The 23,378-nt window shown below is 45.1% G+C and overlaps 1 protein-coding gene across 1 annotated transcript in view; it reads left to right on the plus strand.

Annotated features, from left to right (window-relative positions):
• POMT2 (protein O-mannosyltransferase 2) overlaps nt 1-6,910 on the plus strand; it is a 48,474-nt gene extending 41,564 nt beyond the window's left edge. The window contains exons 20-21 of the mRNA XM_067532677.1: nt 509-623; nt 1,342-6,910. Coding sequence (XP_067388778.1) covers nt 509-623; nt 1,342-1,447 — 221 coding nt within the window. The 3' untranslated portion in view covers nt 1,448-6,910. The remainder of the gene's footprint in view (nt 1-508; nt 624-1,341) is intronic.
• The last annotated feature ends 16,468 nt before the right edge of the window (nt 6,911-23,378 follow it).

The raw sequence follows: 23,378 nt of genomic DNA on the forward strand, positions 1-23,378 counted from the left end.
TTCTTCAGTATAGGGACTGTTTCTTATTATGTGTTTGTATAGTGCTTAGTATAATGCACTTAGTTGGGACCTCTGGACATTACTGTAATAAAAATGATACATTAAAATAATAATTCAGATTAAATTCCAACATGATTTTTAGCTGCCTCTATCTTGAGACCCAGTAAATCTCTGACCCTGGTAGTACATGAGCTATTAAAATCATGTTGTACTTAGAGGGGACTGAAAAAGCAAGATGGTAATTGGAATGACGTAATTTTGTGGTCTGATACCTCTGTCAGGACTATTTTATTCCTGTGGGAATGTTGGGAAAAACAAATTTCTGCTGATAGAAAGCTTCACATCTAGTGCTAAGGGTTGATAAGAGATCATACTTTAAAGACAGAATTGGTCCTTTGTTCTTATAGCGTTTTATCAGCACTCGTTTGTGACTGAATATAGCATGCATCTCTCTCCTATCTTCCTGCATGGTGCCTTTAGCTATAAGTTTTATTTCTTCTTCTCCTAGGAATTACATGGGACACGCTGCTGAAGTTCTGTGCCGGGTGCCTGTCTTTCTGCTCTATGGGTAGGAAGGTGTATACATATGGGATGCTGGCACTGATGCTGCTCATTGTGTACAGGTGAGAGAGCCAGAAGTTGAGCTGCTCCTGCATATGAAACAACACCTGTTGTCTCAGTGGAAACCTTGGCTTGACACCTGTTGTTTTAACTTTTCACTCTCCCAACTTCTTTCATAGAATCATAGAATATTAGGGTTAGAAGGGACCTCAGGAGGCCATCTAATCCAACTCCTGCTCAAAGCAGGACCAACCCCAACTAAATCATCCCAGCCAGGGCTTTGTCAAACTGAGCCTTAAAAACCTCTAAGGATGGAGATTCCACCACCTCCCTAGGTAGCCCATTCCAGTGCTTCACCACCCTCCTAGTGAAAATGTTTTTCCTAATATCCAACCTAGACCTCCCCCTCCCCCACTGCAACTTGTGACCATTGCTCCTAGTTCTGTCATCTACTACCGTTTGAGAACAGCCTAGCTCCATCCTCTTTGGAATCCCCCTTTAGGTAGTTAAAGGCTGCTATCAAATCCTCCCTCACTCTTCTCTTCTGCAACCTAAATAAGCCCATTTCCCTCGGCCTCCTCATTAAGTCATGCTCCAGCCCCCTAATCATTTTTGTTTATTCATAATCATTTTTGTTGCTTTCTGCTAGACTCTCTCCAATTTGTCCACATCCTTTTTGTAGTGGGCAGCCCAAAACTGGACTCAGCTTTTTCTGTGACCTTGGTACTGAGCATTGTGCAGTTAATCAGACTTTGACAGGTGTTTTGATCCTCTCCGCAGCTTCTACCTCTTCCATCCTCTGTCCTATGGGATGGTGGGACCCATGGCTTCAGATCCCAACAGCCCAATGGCAGGGCTCAGGTGGCTGGAATCGTGGGAGTTCTAGAGCCAACAGGAGGCAGCCTGGAACAAGGGAATAAGAAACAGAAGAACTATCAAGTGTCAAGTTGATTCTTGGGCACTGTGGAGCACCACTCTGGAGAACTCTGGGGAATCTGCTCCCCGTAGCAGCCCATTCTCTTGAGTCATCACTGGTTTGCACAGTCTGAGTCTTGGCAGAGGTGGCCACAAGCAAAACCCTCTGAGTAAGACTCCAGCCATAGGTCCTATAGATTCTTTTTCTTGGGCCAGCTACTGCATTAAGACCTGGGTCCGCCAAGCAATATGTTGGAATTCTTTACAGTCAAACTTTGGCCTTACTTTGGCCTGTCCAGCAGACACACTGGTGTGATTTGGAGGACGTAGGTGTTTATATCTGCTGGAGGGTGAGGTTGCATATGTCTGTCTCTGTGTGTCTGTCTCTGCTCAGATGAAATTCATGTGAGTGCAGGAAAGAACTGACTGTAGAAAGCACAATGTCCTGAGACATTAAGGATCTTTTCATATTTAAAAACTTTTATTGGTATTGTTTTATATATATATTTTGGAGAATATCTGGGTACTGGCCCTGTCCTGGCCATTTATATTTCACTGATCTGATGCTGCAGTTCTAGTACCTGACTGAACTGAAAGTCTCTCTGTGGCTTGAAATCTACATGAGCCATCGTGCCTTGCCTGTCTCCCAGGCCCTTTGCAAACAGAATAAGTAGAGTTTGTTTATCTTTGCATATCACCTTGCTTTCAGGTCACCTGTAACCACTAATGATAATCACTGTGTAGCTACATGGCAAACCTCATGAGAGCTCAGAGCCAGACAGTTCCAACTCATCAGTCTTGCAATTCTGCGTGAAGATGCTAAGAAGCTCCAAAGATAATTACAATGGAAGCAGCAGGTTTCTTTTATTTCCTGTTCTGGGTTCTTTCAGTCCCTTTGGGGATGCACAGATAGGCTAGAACATTTTGACAGCTGTCATTCCTCCTTTGATACTATCAGTCCCACTGCCAGTCACTCTGCTTTGGGTGAGGAAGCTAAGGCATTATCTTAATGAACGTGGAATTTGCAATACGTACTGCTAGTTCTGGGGTATTTAACCACTAATGTTCCTTTGCTGAAGGCAGGTTTCTTTTAACAGGAAACTGTGCTTTTTGTTGCTATGATTAAACTGCTAGGCAAATGAGAAGAGGGGAGTGGGGGGAGAGAGAGAGAGAAATCAGAACAAAAACTCTTTGCTTGTCTGCTGAAGACAGCTCTCTGATACTGAATCCATCCCTTCCCAGGCAGTGGGGGAGGTGGGAAGGGGCCTGGTCCTGGAGCAAGTGTGGGGAAACCTTTAAATGAGGTATCTACCCTTTCTTTCTTCCCCCAAATGTTCCTTTTGTTTCACTTCTCTCCCCTAAGGTCCTTTCCTTCCCCTCAGTTCACTACTACTGCCTTGTAGCATCCAAAGCAAACTGCACTTGGGTCCCAGCTGTGTGTGCCCTTTGAGAAAGCAAGGTTTGCAAGGCAATTTTGCATATGTATCAAGGCCATCAATTCAGATTCCTTGCTCTGCCTCTCAAGCCTGCTCCTGAATATGTATTGGGTGAGTATCTGTAACAGATGAGTATGTCTGTGTTTTAAACATGAGTTCTGCTAATCTCCCTCTTCCCTCTCCATGGATTCTAATGGGTTATCTGTAACACGAAAGGCTGTTGGCATGGAGATAGTGCTATATTCCTAGACCAGGCTGGGTGGCTGTGCTGTATGCTGGGCTGAGGCTCAGTTCAGACCTGCTGTCACTTTTATGGAATAAATGTAGGAATGTTCAGTTAGGCAACTGCCTGCTATTGTAACATGCTGGCTCAGTATGTCGTATCCGCCTCTAGAGGCTGGTCCACATACAAGATAGGAGCCTACTACTGGTACCAGCTCAACTGGTATATGCCTTTGCCTTTGATGCTAAAGGTTTTGTGTTAATCCCCTGCTGACAGTCTATGGGTGGGGGGTAATTACTGTAATAACTGCTGGGTTTGATGATCTCTTTCTATTTACTGTGGTAGGAAGTGCTCCCTTCTGGCTGAGCCAAGGCTGCTCAGAGATGATATGTAGGAAAGAAGGATGAGGGAGAGGGTTGAAAACATCCCCAAATCCTGCTTAGCTTGACATGTGGAAAAAGAGAAACGGATTATAAACAGGTGGCACTATGACAGGCAGGCATTACACTGCATCATTTATAATAATGTTATTGGGCATCTTGGACTGTCAGTAAGAACATTAACTTAATGCTGTGATGTCGTGAGGGTGGATTTTCCCTGTGAAGGTCCCGCTGCCAATGGGAGAAAGCGCCAGGGGCTCATGAAAGGGATGCATTGAGATGCAGGATACCCCCAGGCACTGATGACCCAGCGCTGATACAGACGTGAATGGCAGCAAACCAGCCCCTGGCTACTAAGAAGTAAGAAATCAGTAGGTACCTATGTCAGATGGTCCCAAAGTTGGCTCACACATTTTTTGCCATCATAGGACCTTTTAGCTAAGTTCAAGTATTGATTTAGCAACCTCTATTAGTGAGGAGGTGGAGGTGTAAAAACTCCAGGAATAGCACGAGAAAGCTAGGCCCATCCTTGGTCATTGTTCCTGTCTCCTCTGTCGCACTGATAGATCTGCTTTGGATTGTGGGTGACATTGGTCTGGCTAGCTGAAAACTGCACCTAACCCAGTCTCCCTTTCAGCTTTTTGTGCCCAGGTCAACTTCCAGTCTTTGTACAAACAAGACACTTCTTGTCTTTGGTGCTGGGAGTTTGGAGATTTCTGACTGGCACAAGAGCTAACCCACTTCTTGGCCCCTGTGCACACCAATGCCCACATGTGGGAGGACACCAAAAAAAAATCTAGATGTCCCACAATGGTGAGCAGCCTGTGACCAGACTCTTGATTTAGGGTGTTGAAAGAACTGCACTCAGACACTAATAACCAGCCTTTTAAAACAGGTGCAGCCTAGCGGCATCCTCTGGATTCTCAGAGCCAGATCCTCAGCTGGTGTAAATGGATGTATTTCCCTTGTCTTCAGCAGAGCTGTGCTCTTTTACTCCAGCTGAGGCTCTGACCCTACATACCTGTTTCTTGAAAAATTCACCAGGCGATCACTGAGAACAAAATAATAGTGTCTCTGTGATTGAGACCCCTACAAAATCTATCAATTTGTGCTTCCCCTACTGGCTCGGCAGCAGCACTTAAGCATGGACCCCCTTTCCAGTGCTGTGCAGATGTGAAACTGACCCTGGCCTTCTGGGGGAGGGAACTATCACTCTGCCTCCGTTTGGTCAGAGGTCTCCACAAGATCATTTATAGACTTTCTGCTTGGGTTCTACATCCAGTATCTTGATGGACATCACACTAGTTCAGTTTAGTCTGGCATGCCTGACTAAATGAGAGGAATGAGTGCTGGTTCATCTTGAGGACAACTCATTTGTCCCCTTCCCCAGTCATGTGAAAACATAGCTAGTGGTGCTTTCACAGACCAGAAGATGCTGCTGTCTGGAGCAGCTGCTCTCTTTGAGGTTTCCAAGTCAGTCATCTGTTGTTGTTGGGGAAGGATGTCATCAAACTCTTAATCTGTGAAGCCAAAATGTAAAAATCAGCAAGCTTCAAAATTCCCATTCCTGCTCTTTCCTCAGCTTTACACTGTAAAACTGTGTTTTCACTTCTCCAATCTTTGGAGGATACAAAGAAGGGCTTGTGTTCAGCATATCCATCCCTTCACCTGAACGGAGGTGCTCTTGGAAATCACTGCAGGGACACATGTGCCCATTCCAGCAGCGATGACTGAGTTAATTCCACAGAGCTAGGAACTTGTGTCTGTGGGACAGAGCTGTGGTCCGGAAAGTGTCTTTACTGGGGCAGCCATCTTCCACATGGAAGACTCACAAATAAACGTTTGTGTCTGTCGCTCATTATCACTGTGTGAGGCACCTATCCTCAGCATAATACACAGACCCACTAACAGGAAAGGCAGCATTAGTCTGGTCTTCAGAGAATTTCTTTTGAAGTCTTAATGGAATGGGTTTGTTATGCTGACGCACAGAGCAAATGAATATGATCCGGCTTTTTATATCCTCTCCTATCCTCCCCCTTCCAAAGCCTTGTACTCCTTCCTAGGCTGTCCTCTAATCACTGAGCCCTTTGGATGTGCAGCCAGTTTCCAGGAGTGCCTGGCCCAGAGTTGGACTGAGCTGCCCTGTCCACCTTACATTTTCCTCAAGGAACAGAATACCTGTCATATGCACTCAGGGCAAAGGCCTTGTAATGGAAAGCTATAATAACTGACTTCTTTTAACTGCATAAGCAGAGAGAGTTTGAAGGGAGGGACTCTTGCCAATTGTCCCCACTTAGGACGGCCTGTCTCTCTTTGTGCCTCTGGGAATCCCATCCAATGTGTTTCAGTGCAGATGAAATGTGTGCCTGTAATTTTTTTTTATTCCAAAGTGTTCCTATTCATAGCTCTCAAATGTTGGCAGACCTGGTGGCTTCCCTTCCAAGAGTCATGCCCATGGGACTTGGTCTCTGGATCCAGTAACCAGCACTGTGTACATGAGCCATGTGCTATGCATCACTGGAATACCCCCTCCTTTCAGCTCTTATGTCCCTGCTGGACTCTGAGCATCTTTCCATGGTGGCCCTGTATCATCATCAGCTGTGGCACCTGGATGGGACTTCCCCCTTGAGAGCAAATGACCCCTGCTAACTGGCCGGGTATATGTCATGGGGGAAGGAGCTGAGGAGTATTAGAGCATCATGAGGCCCTTTCTCCCTGAGGTGGGAAAGAATTAAATGATAATGCTTCATCCACAGCATGCCCAGTCCCTTCAAGGAGTGTTGGAAAGCAAGAAACCAGGACAGAACTGGATCTGTCTCCTGCATGGCACTAAGCCGGGCCGTATGGCTGTCCCTGTGTTACTTTATTTCTGAAATACACTTCATGCTATGTGTTTGAGGGACAAGGGCTATTGACTATTACAGATACTGTTTGGGATGGAGGAAAGGGGGGATATTAGTACTGAAGCTGCTACTGCTGTTTTATTTATGTAGACTCCTAAAAGTTAGGCAGGTAAGTTTATCCTGTCACATTAAGGGAATGGTCTAGGCTGTATCTTGGAAAATTTACCCAGAACTGAACAGAAGTTTGGAAGTATAGTGATGATGGGGCTTCTTTTGTGACCCTATCCTTCCGCATTATGAACCTTTCTTACTAATGCTGCTAATACCAATGTATTTTGGTTGTTTTTGTGTATGTCTCCATACATGTATTATTTGACTGCTGTCTCCTAATTCTCTTTAATTGTAGAGCAGCATGGTATGCTAAACGCACAGTGTATTAAATGGATGGGAGAGAGCTCCTTTGAACTAGAAATGCATTTTGTAAAGGAATTTATGGAAAATGAGAAGTAGAATTTGGACTTCAGTTTTGTAATAAATAACTCTTCTTTCAAATGTCTTGTTCTTTTCATTTCTATGTTTTTATTTTCAAGCTCACACAGATGTAAAGCTGTGGCATGAACTTTAAATGAACCTACAAAACAGGGGCTAGAACAATGCCAGCGGTACCATGGTATTCTACAGTGCAACCTATGGCCACCCTCAGTTTTAATATGGAAAGGCTACTAGTCCTAGCAGGCATTGCTTCACCTCAGTCTAAATGGTGAGTATGTGTAGCTACGATGCCTCGGAAGTGAAATAGATCCATTTGGACGAAGATGGAAGCACTGCTTGCTAACACTGGTAGTCTTCAGAGACCACACCTTCATATAAAAGATGAGGGCAGGTGTCATGTGTGTAATATGCTCTGTAATGCCAATTATGTGTAGCCATCGGGCTCCTGATTGGTTACCTATGAGTAAGGCTAAGATTTAGTCATGGGTATTTTTAGTAAAAGTCATGGACAGGTCACGAGCAATAAATAGAAATTCACGGTCCCTGACACGTCCATGACTTTTACTATAAATCCCCCTGACTAAATCTTAGCTGCTCCCGGGGCGCCAGTGGTCTGGGGGCCCCTGCGGGCCAGTGGCTGGCCTCTGCTCCGATGGCTGGGGCTGAGTGCCCCCAGCCACCCATTGCTCCAAAGTCCCTGGAGACTGTTTTTCGACGGCCTCCAGGACTGTTGCTCAAGCCACCCCTACAACTGCTGCTGCCCTGGCGGTCCCCGGAGCCAGCCATGCTGGCTGCTGCTTGAGCAGCCAGTGCAACTGGCCATGGGGCCACTCCATGGGGCCACTTGGGTCATGGAGGTCACAGAAAGTCGTGGAATCCGTGACCTCTGTGACAGACTTGCAGCCTTACCTATGAGGCTTCCAGCTGGGCAAAGCTCAGGTACATGATCTGCCCTAGCAGAGAGTCAGACGCCCGTTCAGAACGAGGTTCCATCCTTGGGCGTATTCGTCCACATCACAAAAACCAATGCAAAATTCATTATACATGCAGATCCCTGCTATGGGATAGGCCCATGTCAGGATCCTGACAAGGACAGTCAGGGCCAATGGTCAGAGCAGGGTCAAACCTGAGGCAGAGCGTAGTGGTGGAGTTTGTAGTCAAGTTCCAGGCCAGGATCAATACCAAGGATCAGAGTCCAAGTCAGGTTTTAGGATCTGGGTGAGGAGGCTAGGTTCAAATCAAGGCGCAGTGGAAGCCAGGAATTCAAAAGCGAGGAGCAGAAATGGTCATGGCAGCTAGCTACAGGGGATCCATGATGAATGCCGCATGGGTTTATATAGAGTGGGAGCTAATCAAGAGCCATGAGGCTACTGCCTGTCAGACCCCTTGAGGCATGGTATGCTCTGTATCCACAGCATGTCATGGATTGTGGAGCACAAGCTGGTTATATTTGCTGCTGGGTGGCAGAATGGAAGTGTTTGCTGCCTGGCAGCTCTGCAGACCTGGGTTTGAGATCTGGTTGGCCTTGTAGCTCCAGACTAAAATAATAGGAGATGCTGTAGATCAGAGCTGAAGCCTCCAAGACTGGAATAGCAGCATACTGCATGCTACACATGCAGCAGTAGTAAAAAAGGATTTAAAAGCTTATATCAGAAGTTCATGTATGTTGTGCTATCACTTCATAAAGTGCAAGTTACTGCACATTTGGAGAGGTGTCCAAGCTGGGTCATCTTACTCAAAGAAAACTCATAATAAAGAGGACAGCATGGGGCAAACAAGATGATAAATGGTATGGGAGAGGCAGCTGTATCAAAATTTCATAGTATTCCTACCTAGAGTATTACCTAGAGGTAAATCTATCCTCAGTGACGTCTAGAAGAGGCATTTTTCACCTTTTCTGTTAACCAAGTTCCTTAAACTGAGTTCAGATCCTAAAAGGAAGGTCTCAATACTCATTGCCACGGGAAGTCACTGAGGCTAAGAATTTAGCAAAAGGGATTGGACACTGATAGCGCTAACAAGAATATCCAAGGTTGTTATAGTTTGCTAACAAATACATTTGGAGAGGATATCAAACCTCATGCCTCAGGGTTTAAGCCAATGGCTAACTACTAGAGATTAGATCTAGACCTAATATGGGGTGTGGATTATCCCAGATCAGCCTGCTGTGGTGTTCTTACAGCTTTCTCTGAAAGATCTGGTACTGGCCTGCTCCGATCCATTATAGCAGTTCCCTAAGTCTGGCAAAGCTTTGAATATAATGAAAAGAGAAATTCTTAATGGCTTCATACTGAAATATCCAGGCTGATCTAATTTTTCTTACTGACTTTGCATTCAAATAACTGAGCTTTAGAAATTGGGTGGGCCAGATAAAAAATATTTTGATCAGTCTTATTTCTAAACTGGCTGTGAGGCTGGTATTCACTGTATTATTTTTATATATGGTATAATATCAAAGATGAGGATGGAGATTTATTATGGGGTTCCAAAGCATAGGAGGGGAGCAAAAGCTTTGGAGGTTGGAAGTGGCTGCTCTGTTTCCTGGATACAAATGAGATGAATGGTTGAAGTTGGGAGATTTGGGGAATTAGAGGTGGGAGGATGAGAGAAAGATGGAGGCATCTCTGCAGTACCTTGCACAATGGACTCCTGTAATACGAAGAATAATAACTTGACGATTTCCTTCAGAGGGTGACTGATGTTGACAGTATGGGGGGTGGCAAAAGGGAGATTTACAGGTTTGTGAAATATGGGAGGCAAAAAATAATTGGACAAATCAAACATTGCTATTTTGACAGTAGGTAGGTGTATGAAATTTGAGTGGAGGACTGCGATGATGTCGCAGTTTGGGGGTGAGGGGGAAAATAGAAGTGGTGGATTCATAGATTTTTTTTTAAGGCCAGAAGGGACCATTAGACCACTAGTCTGGTCTCCTGGATAGCACAAGCTGTTACATTTCAGCCAGTAATCCCTGTATTGAACCAGTAACGTGTTACTAACGCATCTCCTCAAGAATGACATCCTGATTTGAAGATATCAAAAGATGGAAAATCCACCACTTCGCTGGGTGGTTTGTTCCATGGTTAATCAACCTCACTATTAAAAATGTGTGCTGTCATGCTGGGTAGATGTTCTATTGTTTGACATCAATATATCAAAATCATTGATTCATGTGAGATATGCCATGTCAGGTATTGTTGGGAAGGTTATAATATGCTAAGTAAGATGATAATACTTATGTTCATGTGTGATACGTGAAATGGAAGTTATAGATATATTTGATATATCTGTATTTCAAAGTGTGCTGTCTGAGTGGCATCTCAGACAGGATGGCTACAGAACAATAGCCTGCTTAATGGCCCATTAAGATATGCCCAGGCGCAAGGGGCACAAGGGGAGAAGCCAGCATCACCAATGAGTCAACAGAACCTGCTCATGTGACTCTGGACTCATTTTGGTTTCTGTGAAATTCCACAGGCAGCATACCTGATGAAGCACCAGAACTGTCCCATGTGACTCTGGACTCCATTTTAGCTCCTGTAGGTTTTCACAGGCCGCATGGCCAAAGACAGAGGATATATAAGTTCAAACCACAGAATCCATTTTGTCTATGTTCCTGTCCAGCTGCAGACACATATCTACCTCTGAATCTATTCATTTTGCAACTGAACCGAAGGACTTAGACCCATCCAGATACAACCCTGCAACTCCACATTTCTACTAGAAACCTGATGTATATGGACTTTCAATCATTTGTATGTATCTGATTTGCTTTGACCCTTTAACATTTCTCTTATGGTATATTTCTTTCTTTTTACAATAAACCTTTAGTTTTAGTTACTAAAGGATTGGCTGGGAGCATGGTATTTTAGGTAAGATCCAAACTTATATTGAACTGGTACTGTGGCTGACCCTTTGGGGTCAGAAGGAACCTTTTTAGTAAAGAGCATAGAGTTTAAACAACTGGTCTTTTTACTGGACCTAGTGCTGATTTGGGAGCCTGGAGCTGAAATGCAGTAAAGGGGGCTTTGTGCATAAGCATATTGGCTTCTGTGGGGATTCAGAAGTGCAGTTTGTGGCTGGTTGGGAAGTCTGGCTTTAGTGCCACTCACCAGTGCTGGGAGAATCTGCTCTCCTTTTACAGCCTGCCCTGACCTTGGCATTTTCAGGTGGCTGCCCTAGGCACGGATGGGTCACATGTGCCTTATTTCCAATTTGAATTTGCCTGGCTTTAGCACCTAACCTTTGGTTCTTGCTATGCTTTTCTCTATTAGATTAAAGAGCTCTTTACTCCCTGGTATTTCCTCCCCATGAAAAGTATGTATACACTGTAATCAAGTCACCTTAATCTTTTTGATAAGCTAAACAGATGTGTTTCACTGTAAGGCATTTTGTCCAGCCCTCAAATCATTCTGTGCGTGGGTGTCTCTTTTTTGCACCCTCTTCAGTTTTTCAAAATCCTTTTTCAAATGTGGACACCAGAATTGTATGCAGTATTCCAGTGTCGGTCTCACCAATTCCATTGCGAAGGTGTAAGGGACACCATTCAACTGAGATCAGAGGCCAGCAGCCGGCTGGCTGATTAGCCCTATCTGGTGCACCTGGGAAAAGACCTGCAGCTTAGCTGGGTGATCCTTGTAAAAGGAGGAGCAGGAAATGGAGAGGGGGAGCTACAGTACCTGCCAGAAGCTAGAGTTACTGCTGGGAGGAACTACTCACAGAAACAAAAATAGACAGAAGGGAGACTGGAAAGTCCTATTATCAAAAGGCTCTGAGCTAAACCAGGAATTTTGGGTTCAGGAATTTATGGGGGATGAGGTACAAATTTGGGAAAATTTTGATCTTGTTTAGTGAGGAGACTTTGAAACAAAAAAGAAAAGAAACCACAACAACTGATTCTGCTAGAAACGACCTTTCCTGGACTCAGTGAGAAGATTCCAGGCAGAATTCTCCCAAGAGGGTGCTGTAAGACAGGCCCCAATCTCTAACAGACATATGCAAAAATAAAATCATCTACCTGCTTCTACACACACTGCTTCCTTGTTTATGAATCTGGCTCTTTTTGCCACAGCAATAGCAATAGTTGTCTGTCTGCTATGACCCCTAAATCCTTTTCTGAATCGCTGCTTTCCAGGATAACACGCTCCCATTCTGTAGGTACTGCCTACATTCTTTATTCCTAGATGTATAACTTTACATTTGGCTGTATTCCATGCATTTTGTTTGTGTGGCCCCAACCTACCAAGAGATCCAGATCACTCTATATGATTGCCCTGTCTTCCTTGTTACATACCCCTCCATCAATTTTTATGTCATCCACAAAGTTTATTTGCACTGATTTTATATTTACTTACAGATCATTGATAAAAATATTGAATTGCATCGGGCCTAGAACCAATCGCTGCTTTATGCCACTAGAAAATTACCCACTGACAATTACTTATCAAGCTATGTCAGTTAGCCAGTTCTTAGTCCATTTAACTTATTGATTTTATATAGTGCTAGTTTGTTCGTTTGTTTGGTTTTTTTTAATCAGACTGTAGCTGGTACTAAATCAAAGGCCTTATAAAAGTCTAAGTATATTACATCTACATAGTTATCTTTATCAACCAAACTTGTGATCACATCAAATAAATGAAATCAGGTTTGTTTGACAAGACTTATATGTCTCAGTTCAGGGCAAATGAACCTGTATTTTCCCCTGGGGATCCAGCAAGGGCACCCTCTCTTCAGCTTCTAGCTCCCCAGCTGTCACCTTTCTTGGGCAGAGAGATACATCTCTGTCTTTCTCTCTCTCCTACACTGTGAAACCCCCAGCAAATCCAACTTCTTAAGCAGACCTGTTTTGCTTCTCTCCTCAGACTATAAACAGCATAACTGCCATAGTTAAGTTAGCACAAAGCTCTTTCTAAGCAAGCGCATTTATTCTTAAAATGAAAGCACTAAAGAGAAAACATTTAAAACAATTAAAGAACCTACATGCACACTAAAAAATCTTACCAGAGATCACCCAAACTCCAACAAGGGTGCCAGCAGGTGAACAGACTTTCAAATTCCCCAAAGGGTTTTTTCCTTGTGGTCACAAGTTCATAGCTACCTTGGCTCAGAACAAGCACACCCATGAATGAGATTCACTCTTTTATCCAGTTTTTGTTTGATCTCCTCAAGGCATAGCTTCAAAAGGATGCATCTGGAGGCGGGTTATTTGCATTCCTCTACTTCAAAGTATTTCCTAGAAAATCCACTCAACTAAAAACTCAGTGTTGTCTGTCCCTTTGTTTTAGGAGTCTGTTGTGGCTCTTAACGCTTCCCAGGATTTACATTAGTTCTGTCTCTCCCTTAAAGACGTTACATACAACACCACAATAATACTTACACATTTTAAAAATAATAAATTCCTAAGATACTTAAATGAAATTCAAAATTTGTCCAGGAAATTGCCATTTCTCTTACGTTATTTTCCATAAACCATGTTGGCTGGCATTATAGTCTCATCCTTTAATTCTTTATTAACTGAATCTCATATCAGCAACTACATTGTTTTGCGCAGGACTGATATCAGGCTAACCAGCCTATAACTACCTAGGTCATCCTGTTTGCCCTTTATGAATATTGGCACAGTGATACTCTTCCAGTTCTTTGGAATTTCCCCGTATGCCAAGATTTATTAAAAATTAATGTAAGATGGACAGTATCTCCTTAGCCAACTCTTCTAGGACTCTTGAGTGCAGGTTATCTGGACTTGCTAATTTAAAAATGTTTATCCCTAGCAGATGTTGTTTAACATCCTCCTTGGTTACTAATGGACTGTACTTCATCAGACTCACGTGATACGAGTGCATCATCCTGCTTCTTTCCAAAAGCAGAACATAAATATTTATTTAACTCTTCTGCCTCATCTGGAGTTTGGGGACATGAAGCATCTTCCCATGAAGCAGCAGGATGTAGTTTTTGTTGAAGCCAGGAAGTGAGGTTGCTGAACCAGGCAAAGTGAAAAAGCATCTAACCAGTGAAGGAGAGATCCTTTACCTAGAAGTAATACTCAAGGTTGAATTCAGAAAACAAATGGCCTAGCACTGAACCAAAGGGGCTGCCCTATTGACACAGCTGTGCAGTAAGATCTGTTTGGTAGGCGGGAGCAAAGGCAGTCTCCTGGGATGCAATTAAAGTATGTTGGGTCATTGAGGGAGATGCCTTAGCCAGCAATAAAAAGGACGGATGAGGATAGAGATGGAACTTTGATCAGAAGAAAGATGATCAATAAGCACTTCAAAGAAAGGCAGTAAGAAATGTGCTTCTGAAATGGGTAAAAGATAGAAAGGAAACTAGTGAGGAGGCTCCTTTGGGAAGTGCAAGAGAAAAGAAAAATTTCCTCAAGCTTTGGCTGAGAGAAATAATTGAGATGGGCCGGTGGCTGGTGAAAGAAATTAAGTGCCGAATTGAGCTCTGATGTAAGCAGCTGAAATCCTGGGAGCTGGGATTGCTTCTGATTCTAGGTAGGGATGCTTAAAAAGGGGTGGTTGTAGTTAGTTTCTCAAAGGCCATGCTCTGACAGCAGGGGCAGAGATAATTGATTAGAACTGTGAGAGAGCACAGGACTGAGGCATGAGGTGAATAAGGATGTAGCTAAGGCTTGTTGTGTGTCTGAAGTCTAGAGATGATGCTGAACTGGTCAGACAGCTGCCTTCCCAGTGCCTCAAGAAACCTAACAGCTTTACACACAGTCCCCTTTGGAGTCTCTGCCTGGGTCATGAGTTGTCATCCTTGGATCTGTCTCAGCTGTTTGTTTATATAAACGTCTCTTCTCATCAGGGCCCTGTGAGATACGGGAAGAATCCTTGGATATTTAGCAGCAAAAGAGAGTCTAAAGACCACGTTTTTTCTTTTTTTGTTCTGATCTTAATCTCCTGGCTGTGGCTCAAATCTTCAATGTCATCATTGCTGCCCTGTTTCTCCCCAGAGGCATGATGGCAGGCAAACATTGCAGCTGTTGCCCTTACCATTTACGTGCAAGATTATTCCCCGCTTCATCTCTTTCACTTCTTGCTATGCAATTGGATTTGTGATTAGCATTGCTACTGAGCTGTGCCACATCGTGGCCTGAGGGGGGTAGCAAGGATCACTGGTAGGAACATTACATAAGCTCTCTTTCCACCTGAGGATGGGGGGAAAGGAAGGGAAGCTGTCACAGTGCTCAGTTATGAGAGAGAGACCAGGGGGAAGGAAGGGGATGAACCTAGCCCAGGAAGCAGGCTCTAAGGTGAGCTGAGCGCCTTGAGAGGTTTGATCAGAATTGCACTATTCATAAGAACATGCAGATGCTGAATTTGAAACGAAAAATTGGCTGGAGGGGGATTGTTTTAATTACTTGGAAAGTGCTGCAACGAAGATAAAAACTGTGTGTGTGTCAGCATGATGGGGAAAGTGGAGTCAGTCCCCAGCCCAGCTAGACCCAAGGCCTCAATGGGAGCAAAGGATGCTTTGGTGACCTCAGCACAGGCCTGGAAGTCAGGTTTTATTAGGGTTATTCCTAGTGCGCAAGTCACTTTTGTGCCTCAGTCCCTTTCTGGAAAACAGGGATGAATCTTCACAAAAGGGATTATTAGTGTTTATAAAGTGATCTGAGATGCTTGGGTTAAAGCGGCTGAAAGGATTATTATTAGTCTAAAGGAATTGATTACTGTAGGTTGCATAGCAGGAATGTTTTGTGCTTCAGACAAAAGGAATGTGTCCATCTCCCTGCCCCATGCAAGTCAGTGAGACTGACTGGAAATTCCCCTTTCCTAACTATAGTGTAAGCTGGTGTCTGCTATGGATCTGTTCTCTCCCAGAAGCTCTGCCCTGCCCTGCCCCAGCTGATATATTGCAGAAACCTGGAGGAATTTACAACTGGATGGAGCTATAAGAACCATGTAAATGGAGCCAAGGGGTTTGGGTGACCTCTTTGATGGCTCCCTGGGTGACTTGACATGCTTGAAGGCTCACTAAAGATTTTGAACAAGAAATAAGTTTTTGGTTTTTGATTTTAAAATCCCCTCTGGACCATCCGTGTGCTGTCAACACCTCCAGTACCTTGCCAGCAGAAGGAACTCCTCTGACAATGGAATAGCTGTAAGGGAGAGGCTGCTTTGTATGCAGGTGACAGCAGGGCCATGGCAAACTCCTCCTGAGACCTCACTGCTGGCAATCGCATGAGCGTGTGTAATCTCCAGGTTTCAAATGTTCTCTACCCTTGAGCTCTCCCCATCTCCCACCATCCGCTCTCTGCAGATCTACATCTTTCTAAACTGGGGTCTTGGTAGAGAGATGCTGTTGCAGGAGAAAAACTTGTTTGCTTTTGAATCAAAACTGGAAGTGATAGGGCTGGTTAGAGGTGCCAGAGTAACCGTGCTGGAGGCTGGTGGTGTGTTTCTGCTACAGCATAGGTGGTGGCAAGGAGAACTGCCCCTTTGATGAGCCTCTGTTCTAGCCTGGAGGGACCATCACTAGGGGAGAGATGGGAGTTAATGGTCTCACTACTGAGCCTGCCACCAAGGGGGCTAGTTAGTGTCAGCTGTCATGGTGGTTTTCCATTAGGACCTGTCCTGAGCCCTGCCCTTCATGTCAGTTGGCACGCATGTGAGAGATGGGGCTAATTGTGCTCCATGGCTTATTCAGAGACACCACTAATGTGGATATCTTAATTTTGTTTTGTCTGTGTGCATGGAACACAGGGCTGAAAGGGGCCCTCCTAGGTCATCAAGTCCAGCTGTCTACTTCTGTGATAAAGTCAGGCCGGAGGGCTACAAAAGGGTACTACTATTTGCAATCAGGGAAGTGGGTGAGCCCACCCACTACTAAAGGCCCCTCCCCCTGAAGGGGAGGAGTCACTGGACCCAGGACACAACTAATTTCGTGGGACAAAGAAAAAAGGAGCGGGTGTGGGGGTCACAGGGTCAAACGAAGGGAACCAGAATGGGACACCGAGCAGAGAACCCTGGACAGCGCCCACTGCTCCCGGAAGGTGTCAAGGGAGCCAGCGGACGCTGCCCAGAGGAACTCTGCCCGGATGCGTGAGTGGACAGAGGAACGGAAGTAGGCCCCAAAGTTGCAGAGCGCCCCCCCAGCCAACCTCCTCTCCCTGGTCTTGTAGATGGCCACTTTGGCCAGGGCTAGGAGGAGGTTGTTGAGGAGGTCCAGGTATATCAGCCTGAGAATGTTGAAGGTCCTTTTCCCTGCAGGCAGAGGTGAGGTTACTGCAGGTCAATTAGAGGCACCAGTGCCCAATTAAAGGCTACTCCAGGCCTACTAAAAGCCTGCCTTTGTTAGGCTACATTTACACTGACGGCGGCAAAATCGCCACCGCCAGATCGATCTTTCAGGATCAATTGAGCGGTCAGTGAGACCTGCTCAATCGATCAGGAAGTCGACTGAGTAAGTCCACCCCCACAAGTAGCGTAGCGCTGAGTCGACGGGAACGCGGTTCCCATCAGCTCAGCGCAGTGAGAACAGCGCGCAGAAGGGAAGCAGAGCAGTCCACGTCAGTTACGCAAACTACTCTGTGTAGTTTGCATAACTCCCGTCGACTACCGCTGAATCGCGCGGTCAATGTGAACCAGCCCTTCGAGAGAAGGGTGGGAGAGACACAAGCTGCCAAAAGGCTTGTGGCAGTAGGAGGTGTGAGACTTCCCCAGTATGAGAGACAGCACGTCCCTCCAGAAGGAGAGCAGCAAAAGGGGGTGGGGGAGAGAAGGAAAACCCAGGCACCAGCCTGGGGGCAAGGCTAGTGCTCCCTCCCCCCCAGGGCTGCACCACCACGACTGCATCCCCACCAAAGGAGCCAAGGCAAACGTACTCTGCTGGGGCCTGGGTATTTAGACGTATCACTCCCCTTTGGGGGTCGGAGGGACCTTCCTGAGGCCCAAACCAAGACCGCCCCCGAACGCTCTAGGACAGAGACACTGAGGGGAGAACCAAAAGACTCGTCCAGTGTGGGGCAGATTTACCCCAGACCTGTCCCACCAAGGGTGACAGCCCTAGCCCAGCAAGACTGAGGGGTGCTTTTCCACAAGATTCACTTACCCATGATCCTCTTCATAAATTTATCAAGCTCCATCTTAAAACTACTCAGTTTGCCCCCACAACTCCTATGGGGAGTTCTGTTCCAGAACCTCACTCCGCTCATAGTTCAAAACTTCCTTCTAATTTCCAGCCTCAATTTATTTTTGCCCATCTATGCCCATAAAACTACTTTGTGTGACAAGGGTGCAAATTCCTTTTATGCTATGTGGGCGTGTCACATGAGATTATGGGCAAGTTACCTAGCTTCCCTGGTTGCTATTGCTTAGGATTCTACTTCCACAGAGAGCAACTGGTGAATCTGTATTTCTTCATCAGCCTGGGAAGGAAATGACAACATCTTCAGAAAGGAGCCTCCCTGAAATGACCCCTTCCGATGGTCCTGGGGATTGTGCCCCAGATCCTAAACAAGCTTCAGCAAATCTATCAGTAGCCTCCCTGTTTCTCTCCTGTCTTTCCCTTACAACGTCTACAAATTCCATCCCTCTTGCATTCTCAACACCCCAGATCATAATCCAGGAGCTAACATCTCTCACTTTGACTACTGTAACCTCCTTTCTTTTTGCTTCTCTTTCTTTCCCCTCCCCCAGATATCAGTCTATCCAAAATGCTGCTCAGAAAATAATCTACTTAGTCTGATGTTCTGCATCATCATTGGCTATGGCCACTTACAGCCCAGGCTGAATGTATTGTGCAGACTTCTTGGCCTTCAGAATGTCTTCTCATCGAGATGAATCTCATTCATAGCTCTAAGTGCTGAATAAGGGGCTGTGTGTTTATCTCAAAGAAGACTGCAATGACTTTCAATGAGACGCATGCTCCTAAGTCACTCAGGCACTTTTGAAAACCTCACCAAAATGATTATTTTGCTATCTGTCCACAGTTTCTTTCTGCTGAGGGTCTCCTTAACTCAGTCTGCCTGATTGCAGTTTCTCTCTCTAGTTTAGAGAGAGAAACTGCAATCTGAGTCATTGGGATCTAACTACCTCTTTCCCCTCTTCAAATCCCTCCACTGGCTTCATTTCTCATATCAACCCCTTGCTATCTTCTACAAGGTTCTCCCAACATAGCTCTTGCTTACAATTCTGCTATCATCTCTTGTTAGCAGGGGTCATATAGAGGTGGGGGGAAAAATGGTGGTACTCTCTATGAAATGCCACTCATGGTATATTGTGCAAATTTTCATCATATTGGTGTCCTTCTTTCTTGTGTGTTTTGATCAACCATGGAATAATTAAGAGTGTTAAAATTTACACAGTCATTATTAGGTTTCAGTGTTCGCATCAATTGAGACAACAGGGCATATCACGCTTCTCTCAGAGCTGTTGTTTCAGGCTGCCTTCTGACTTGGGCAGCTATCACTGCATTGGTTTACATTCAGTTCACATTTTGAAGGTTTCCTTCCTTTGCAATCATAAGGGCTGGAGAGTTTAATTCTTTTTTAAAAATGAGAGCTCATTCTGGCCCACAACACGGCAGCCACCAGGGAAACGTACTCAGTATTGTCCATCCCAGATCAAAGACCTGAATGAGGCAAGTCCCCAAAATCATAAGGTTGACGTTAAAATCATGAATTGTAGATGAGTTTGGTTTTTTTTAAAGTTTGTTTCTTTTTATTCACCTTCTGGTTTCTGAGCCTTTACAGTGCACTTGGGTCACTTTTCAGGCTTTTCCTTGCCACTGTGGGGGCTAGAAATTTACTTTTTTTCCCCCTAAATGAAGTCCAGGATTCTCACATTCGCTTGCCTCCAGGGCCTGGGGCTTCAAGAAAACACTAAATTTTACGAGAATTGTGATAACAGCAACAAGAAGTTGACAACATGGAGTACTGGCTCACCAAGCTGCCATGAACCGGCTCAGACTGACGCATGCTTGTTGTGCCGCCCAAGCCTCACACCCATTACTCTCCTCTCAGTGCCTTCCATGTGTGCCTTTATGTCAGGAACTCCTTCTCTGCCCCAGTGTATCTTGCATCCTCCTCTCTCTCTAACACTTTTATCAACCTTCTCATTTTTGGTTAACTCCAAGTGGTGTTTTTATCCATATAAAAGACCCTTTGCACCAACCAGTGTGGCTTCTTCTTTCAGCTCCCTGAAGTGCATTGTTTGCTTGAATGGGTTTGCTTGTCTGATCGGATTGTCAGCTCCTTGCACGGGCAATACCAAGGTTCCCCTTGTTCCATGCAGAGCTGTGCACTTTGATGGCATGGAATCTGTCCAGCTGGGACCATTAAATCCCAGCAGCTAGGTCAAGATCACAGCCACTATTAGTACTAAAGAGTTGCTGGGGTTGAACTCTTGTTCAGCCCCCTAGACCATCTCCCTGTATGATGAACCATTCTCCTCAATAATCCTGCCCAGTCTCTGAAGGGGCAATATGGGGTCTCAAAGGTAGCCATGTAAAGCTGGGGAAAATAGGAGGTTTACTTTGGTGTCTCCAGAGATGCCTCTGGAAGAAGGAAATAAATCCTTGTGACATGTATGCCAATTTCCTGCAATATCTTTGGGAGAACTTACCGTATTAAGTTTATGTATCATTATGGACCAGGGATTGCATGTAATTCCATGGAGGCCCACAGCCCCTTCAGAAAGTAAGTGTGTGTGTGGGGGGGTAATTAGGCAAATTCATTCAAGTTGTAACACTTCCAGAGTTGTGGTACCTCCTGGAGAGGCTTGTCTATACTGGTTCAAACTGGATTCTCTAGAGGCCAACAGACAAAGAAAGGACTTCTGGATAAATAGCTTGATTCAGCAAATGGACAGGACTTTCTGAGCCAAGCAAGGGCCCCAATCCTTAGGGAAGGGTTTGAAGGACTGTGGGGGTAACTTAAGACACAGGGCAATTATGCTGTTTATAAGAGGAGAAGGCAAAGCAAGCCTGCTGAGGCAGTCTAACTTGCTGGGGAATTCAGCGTGTAGGCAGGGAACTGTGCAGCCTGGAAATGCCCAGGTGAGGAGGGAGAGAGATGCTGGTCTTTGCCCAAGAGAGGTGACAGCTGGGGATCTGAAAGCCTAAAGGTGGGTGCCCTTGCTAGTGTCCTCATTACCTGAGAAACATCTGTCTGTTCCCTCATGAAATGCTTTTGATCTTTTCTGCCTGTGTTCAGACTGGGAATGAGAGGCTGGAGCAGATGCCAGTATCACTTGTTGCATCTCTTGAGTCTGGGGTGAGGTCAGTGATTCAGACCATCCTGCTTTAGATTGGAAATTTTTAATCTCTTCTGTTTACTTGGTCCAGTAGAAAATGCTGGGCCGTAATCTCTATGAGGCTATGAAAAATGGACCTGGGTTCCCAAGTCACTATACTTGGTGAGGTGAATGGGTACTGGAGGAAGCAGGATGGAGATGGTGTTCTTAGTCTGGGGGGTTTGGAGAGGCTGGGGGAGTTTTATGAATGAGCTATCTGGATATATCCCTTGGCTATTGCAGGGAGAAGGGTGCCAAAGGCCTGGGTTGGTTTAAGGGGAGGAAAAGGGGATCAGGGCTATAACATGTGATGGAAGCATTAGATTAGAAAGAGGGAACCCCACAGCATCCAGCATCTACTGTCTTCTCAGACTACTCAAGAGTGGCATACAGAGATGTCACCATCAGGCTGAAAAGGGAGATAGCTCAGTACAAGTCTTGCTCATGATTACTACAGTGGTCAACAGGATTCTAGGTAGCCAGAGAGAGGGAGCCTGGGACAGTGGGCCTGGTGCAAGACCTGAGGCCTGAACCAAAGTCAGGCCCTGTGTTGAAGCAGATGCTTACAAGTTCACTGTCTGATACATGAACTTGTCAATAGTAGTGCTAGTGTTGCTAAAACAGACACTTCTAAGAAGTACTAGGCACTGGGTATTCATGTAAACACATTCCAGAAGGTTAGCATAGGCCTACCCCAATATAGAGTTATGGCATACACATGATCCTTGACGATGGTACAGGGAAACACTGACCCATCTTAAGGTAAGGATAGGATGACAGCATAATGGATGGAGATGTTTTGTTTGAACCAGCAGGTACAAGGTGTAGGGTTGGTAACTAACTATATCAGAAGGTTAATACGTAACTTGTTTGTATCTATGTACAAAAGAGAAATCATAGGAGGGTCATCTTTGTCTGGCCGAGGGGGCAGCAGAAAGTCCATTGTCATGGGCATACATGCATTAGTGTACCTGTAACCATAGAGCCAAAGCACTATTATCGTGCTTTTTCACCAATAAACCTGACCAAGCACCTTCGCCACCAAAACAAGTCTGGTCTTCCTGGGTAATGCTATCAAGGTCTGCTGAGCCAGCTACCTGCGCAGAGCTGGGACAGCACATGGTGGGTGGTGGGTGTGTGTGCGTATGTGTGCTCTTGCCAACTGATAACAATCAGTGGAGGAGTCACTCAAGCTATCTACCTCCAGCAGTGAGGAATGCAGCACAAAATTGTATCTGAAACTGATGGCAGCCCCATTTGATACAGGCAAATCTCTAATCAGAGGGGAGGAATCCCAAGAGAATCTCACCTCTAGCTGATTTAAAAAAATAAAAAAGTTTGTTAATGATTAACAGGGCTCTGGTCCTGGGCTCTGACATTCGTTCAGTTAAAGCTCTTACTGATGCCTTCACTTCATGAAAAGCCCCACAACAACTGAAGCAGCTCCTGGAATGCCCTTTTGTTCAGCTAGACAAAATACAATTTATTTATATATAATATATGTAATGGGCTACCTTTTGTGGGAGAGCATGAGCCAGATCACAGCCGTGATCTGGACAGACATGGAACAGCTCCCCAGTTGACATAAGCTCTGCATGGCTAACACCTAAGGGTGATTTCCCTCTAGCACAGAAGGTAGTTCTAATTGCTGAGTTCTAGCCTAAAGCTGCTATGATGTTGAGGGTACTCATGGTGTACAAAAACGGGACAAATAAAGCAGTAACAAATACATGATCATCTACTATATTTTTAGCTTTCTTCTCTATATCTCTTATTGTTCCCGGGCCTTAGGAGGTGACTCTGATATGTTCAGCATCATACCTGACCTGGGTCACCAATAACTCCAAGACTTGTGCTCTAAAAACTTCTGTCTGCACACCCCTGGTATAACCAAACTGAACTAGGTTGTTATTGCATTGTTGAGCTCTGAGAACGTGCTCAGGTTTATAAATCATGACAATAGTGACACCACCCCCAAGATCTCACAGTCTAAGGGCCAAATTCTGACTCCACCAAAGTCAATGGTGTTACAGCAGCAGAAAACTGGCCCTTCAGAAGAGACAGTGAGAAGACAAGAATGGTGTGGGTGGAACTGAGGATGCAACGTTGTGCTGTTTAATTTGCCCCTCTTTTAAGACCAAACATTAATGCTCTTGAGAAGTGCTGCATCATCATTGGCTATGGCCACCTGCAGCCCATGCTGAATGTATTGTGCAGGTTTCCTGGCCTTCAGAATGTCTTCTCGTGGAGATGAATCTCCCTCGTAGCCCTACGTGCTGAATAAG

The sequence above is a fragment of the Emydura macquarii genome, unplaced genomic scaffold (genome assembly GCF_026122565.2).
Source record: "Emydura macquarii macquarii isolate MOO-44397 ecotype Brisbane River unplaced genomic scaffold, CSIRO-AGI_Emac_v2 contig_374, whole genome shotgun sequence".
In the NCBI taxonomy this organism is placed as follows: Eukaryota; Metazoa; Chordata; order Testudines; family Chelidae; genus Emydura; species Emydura macquarii.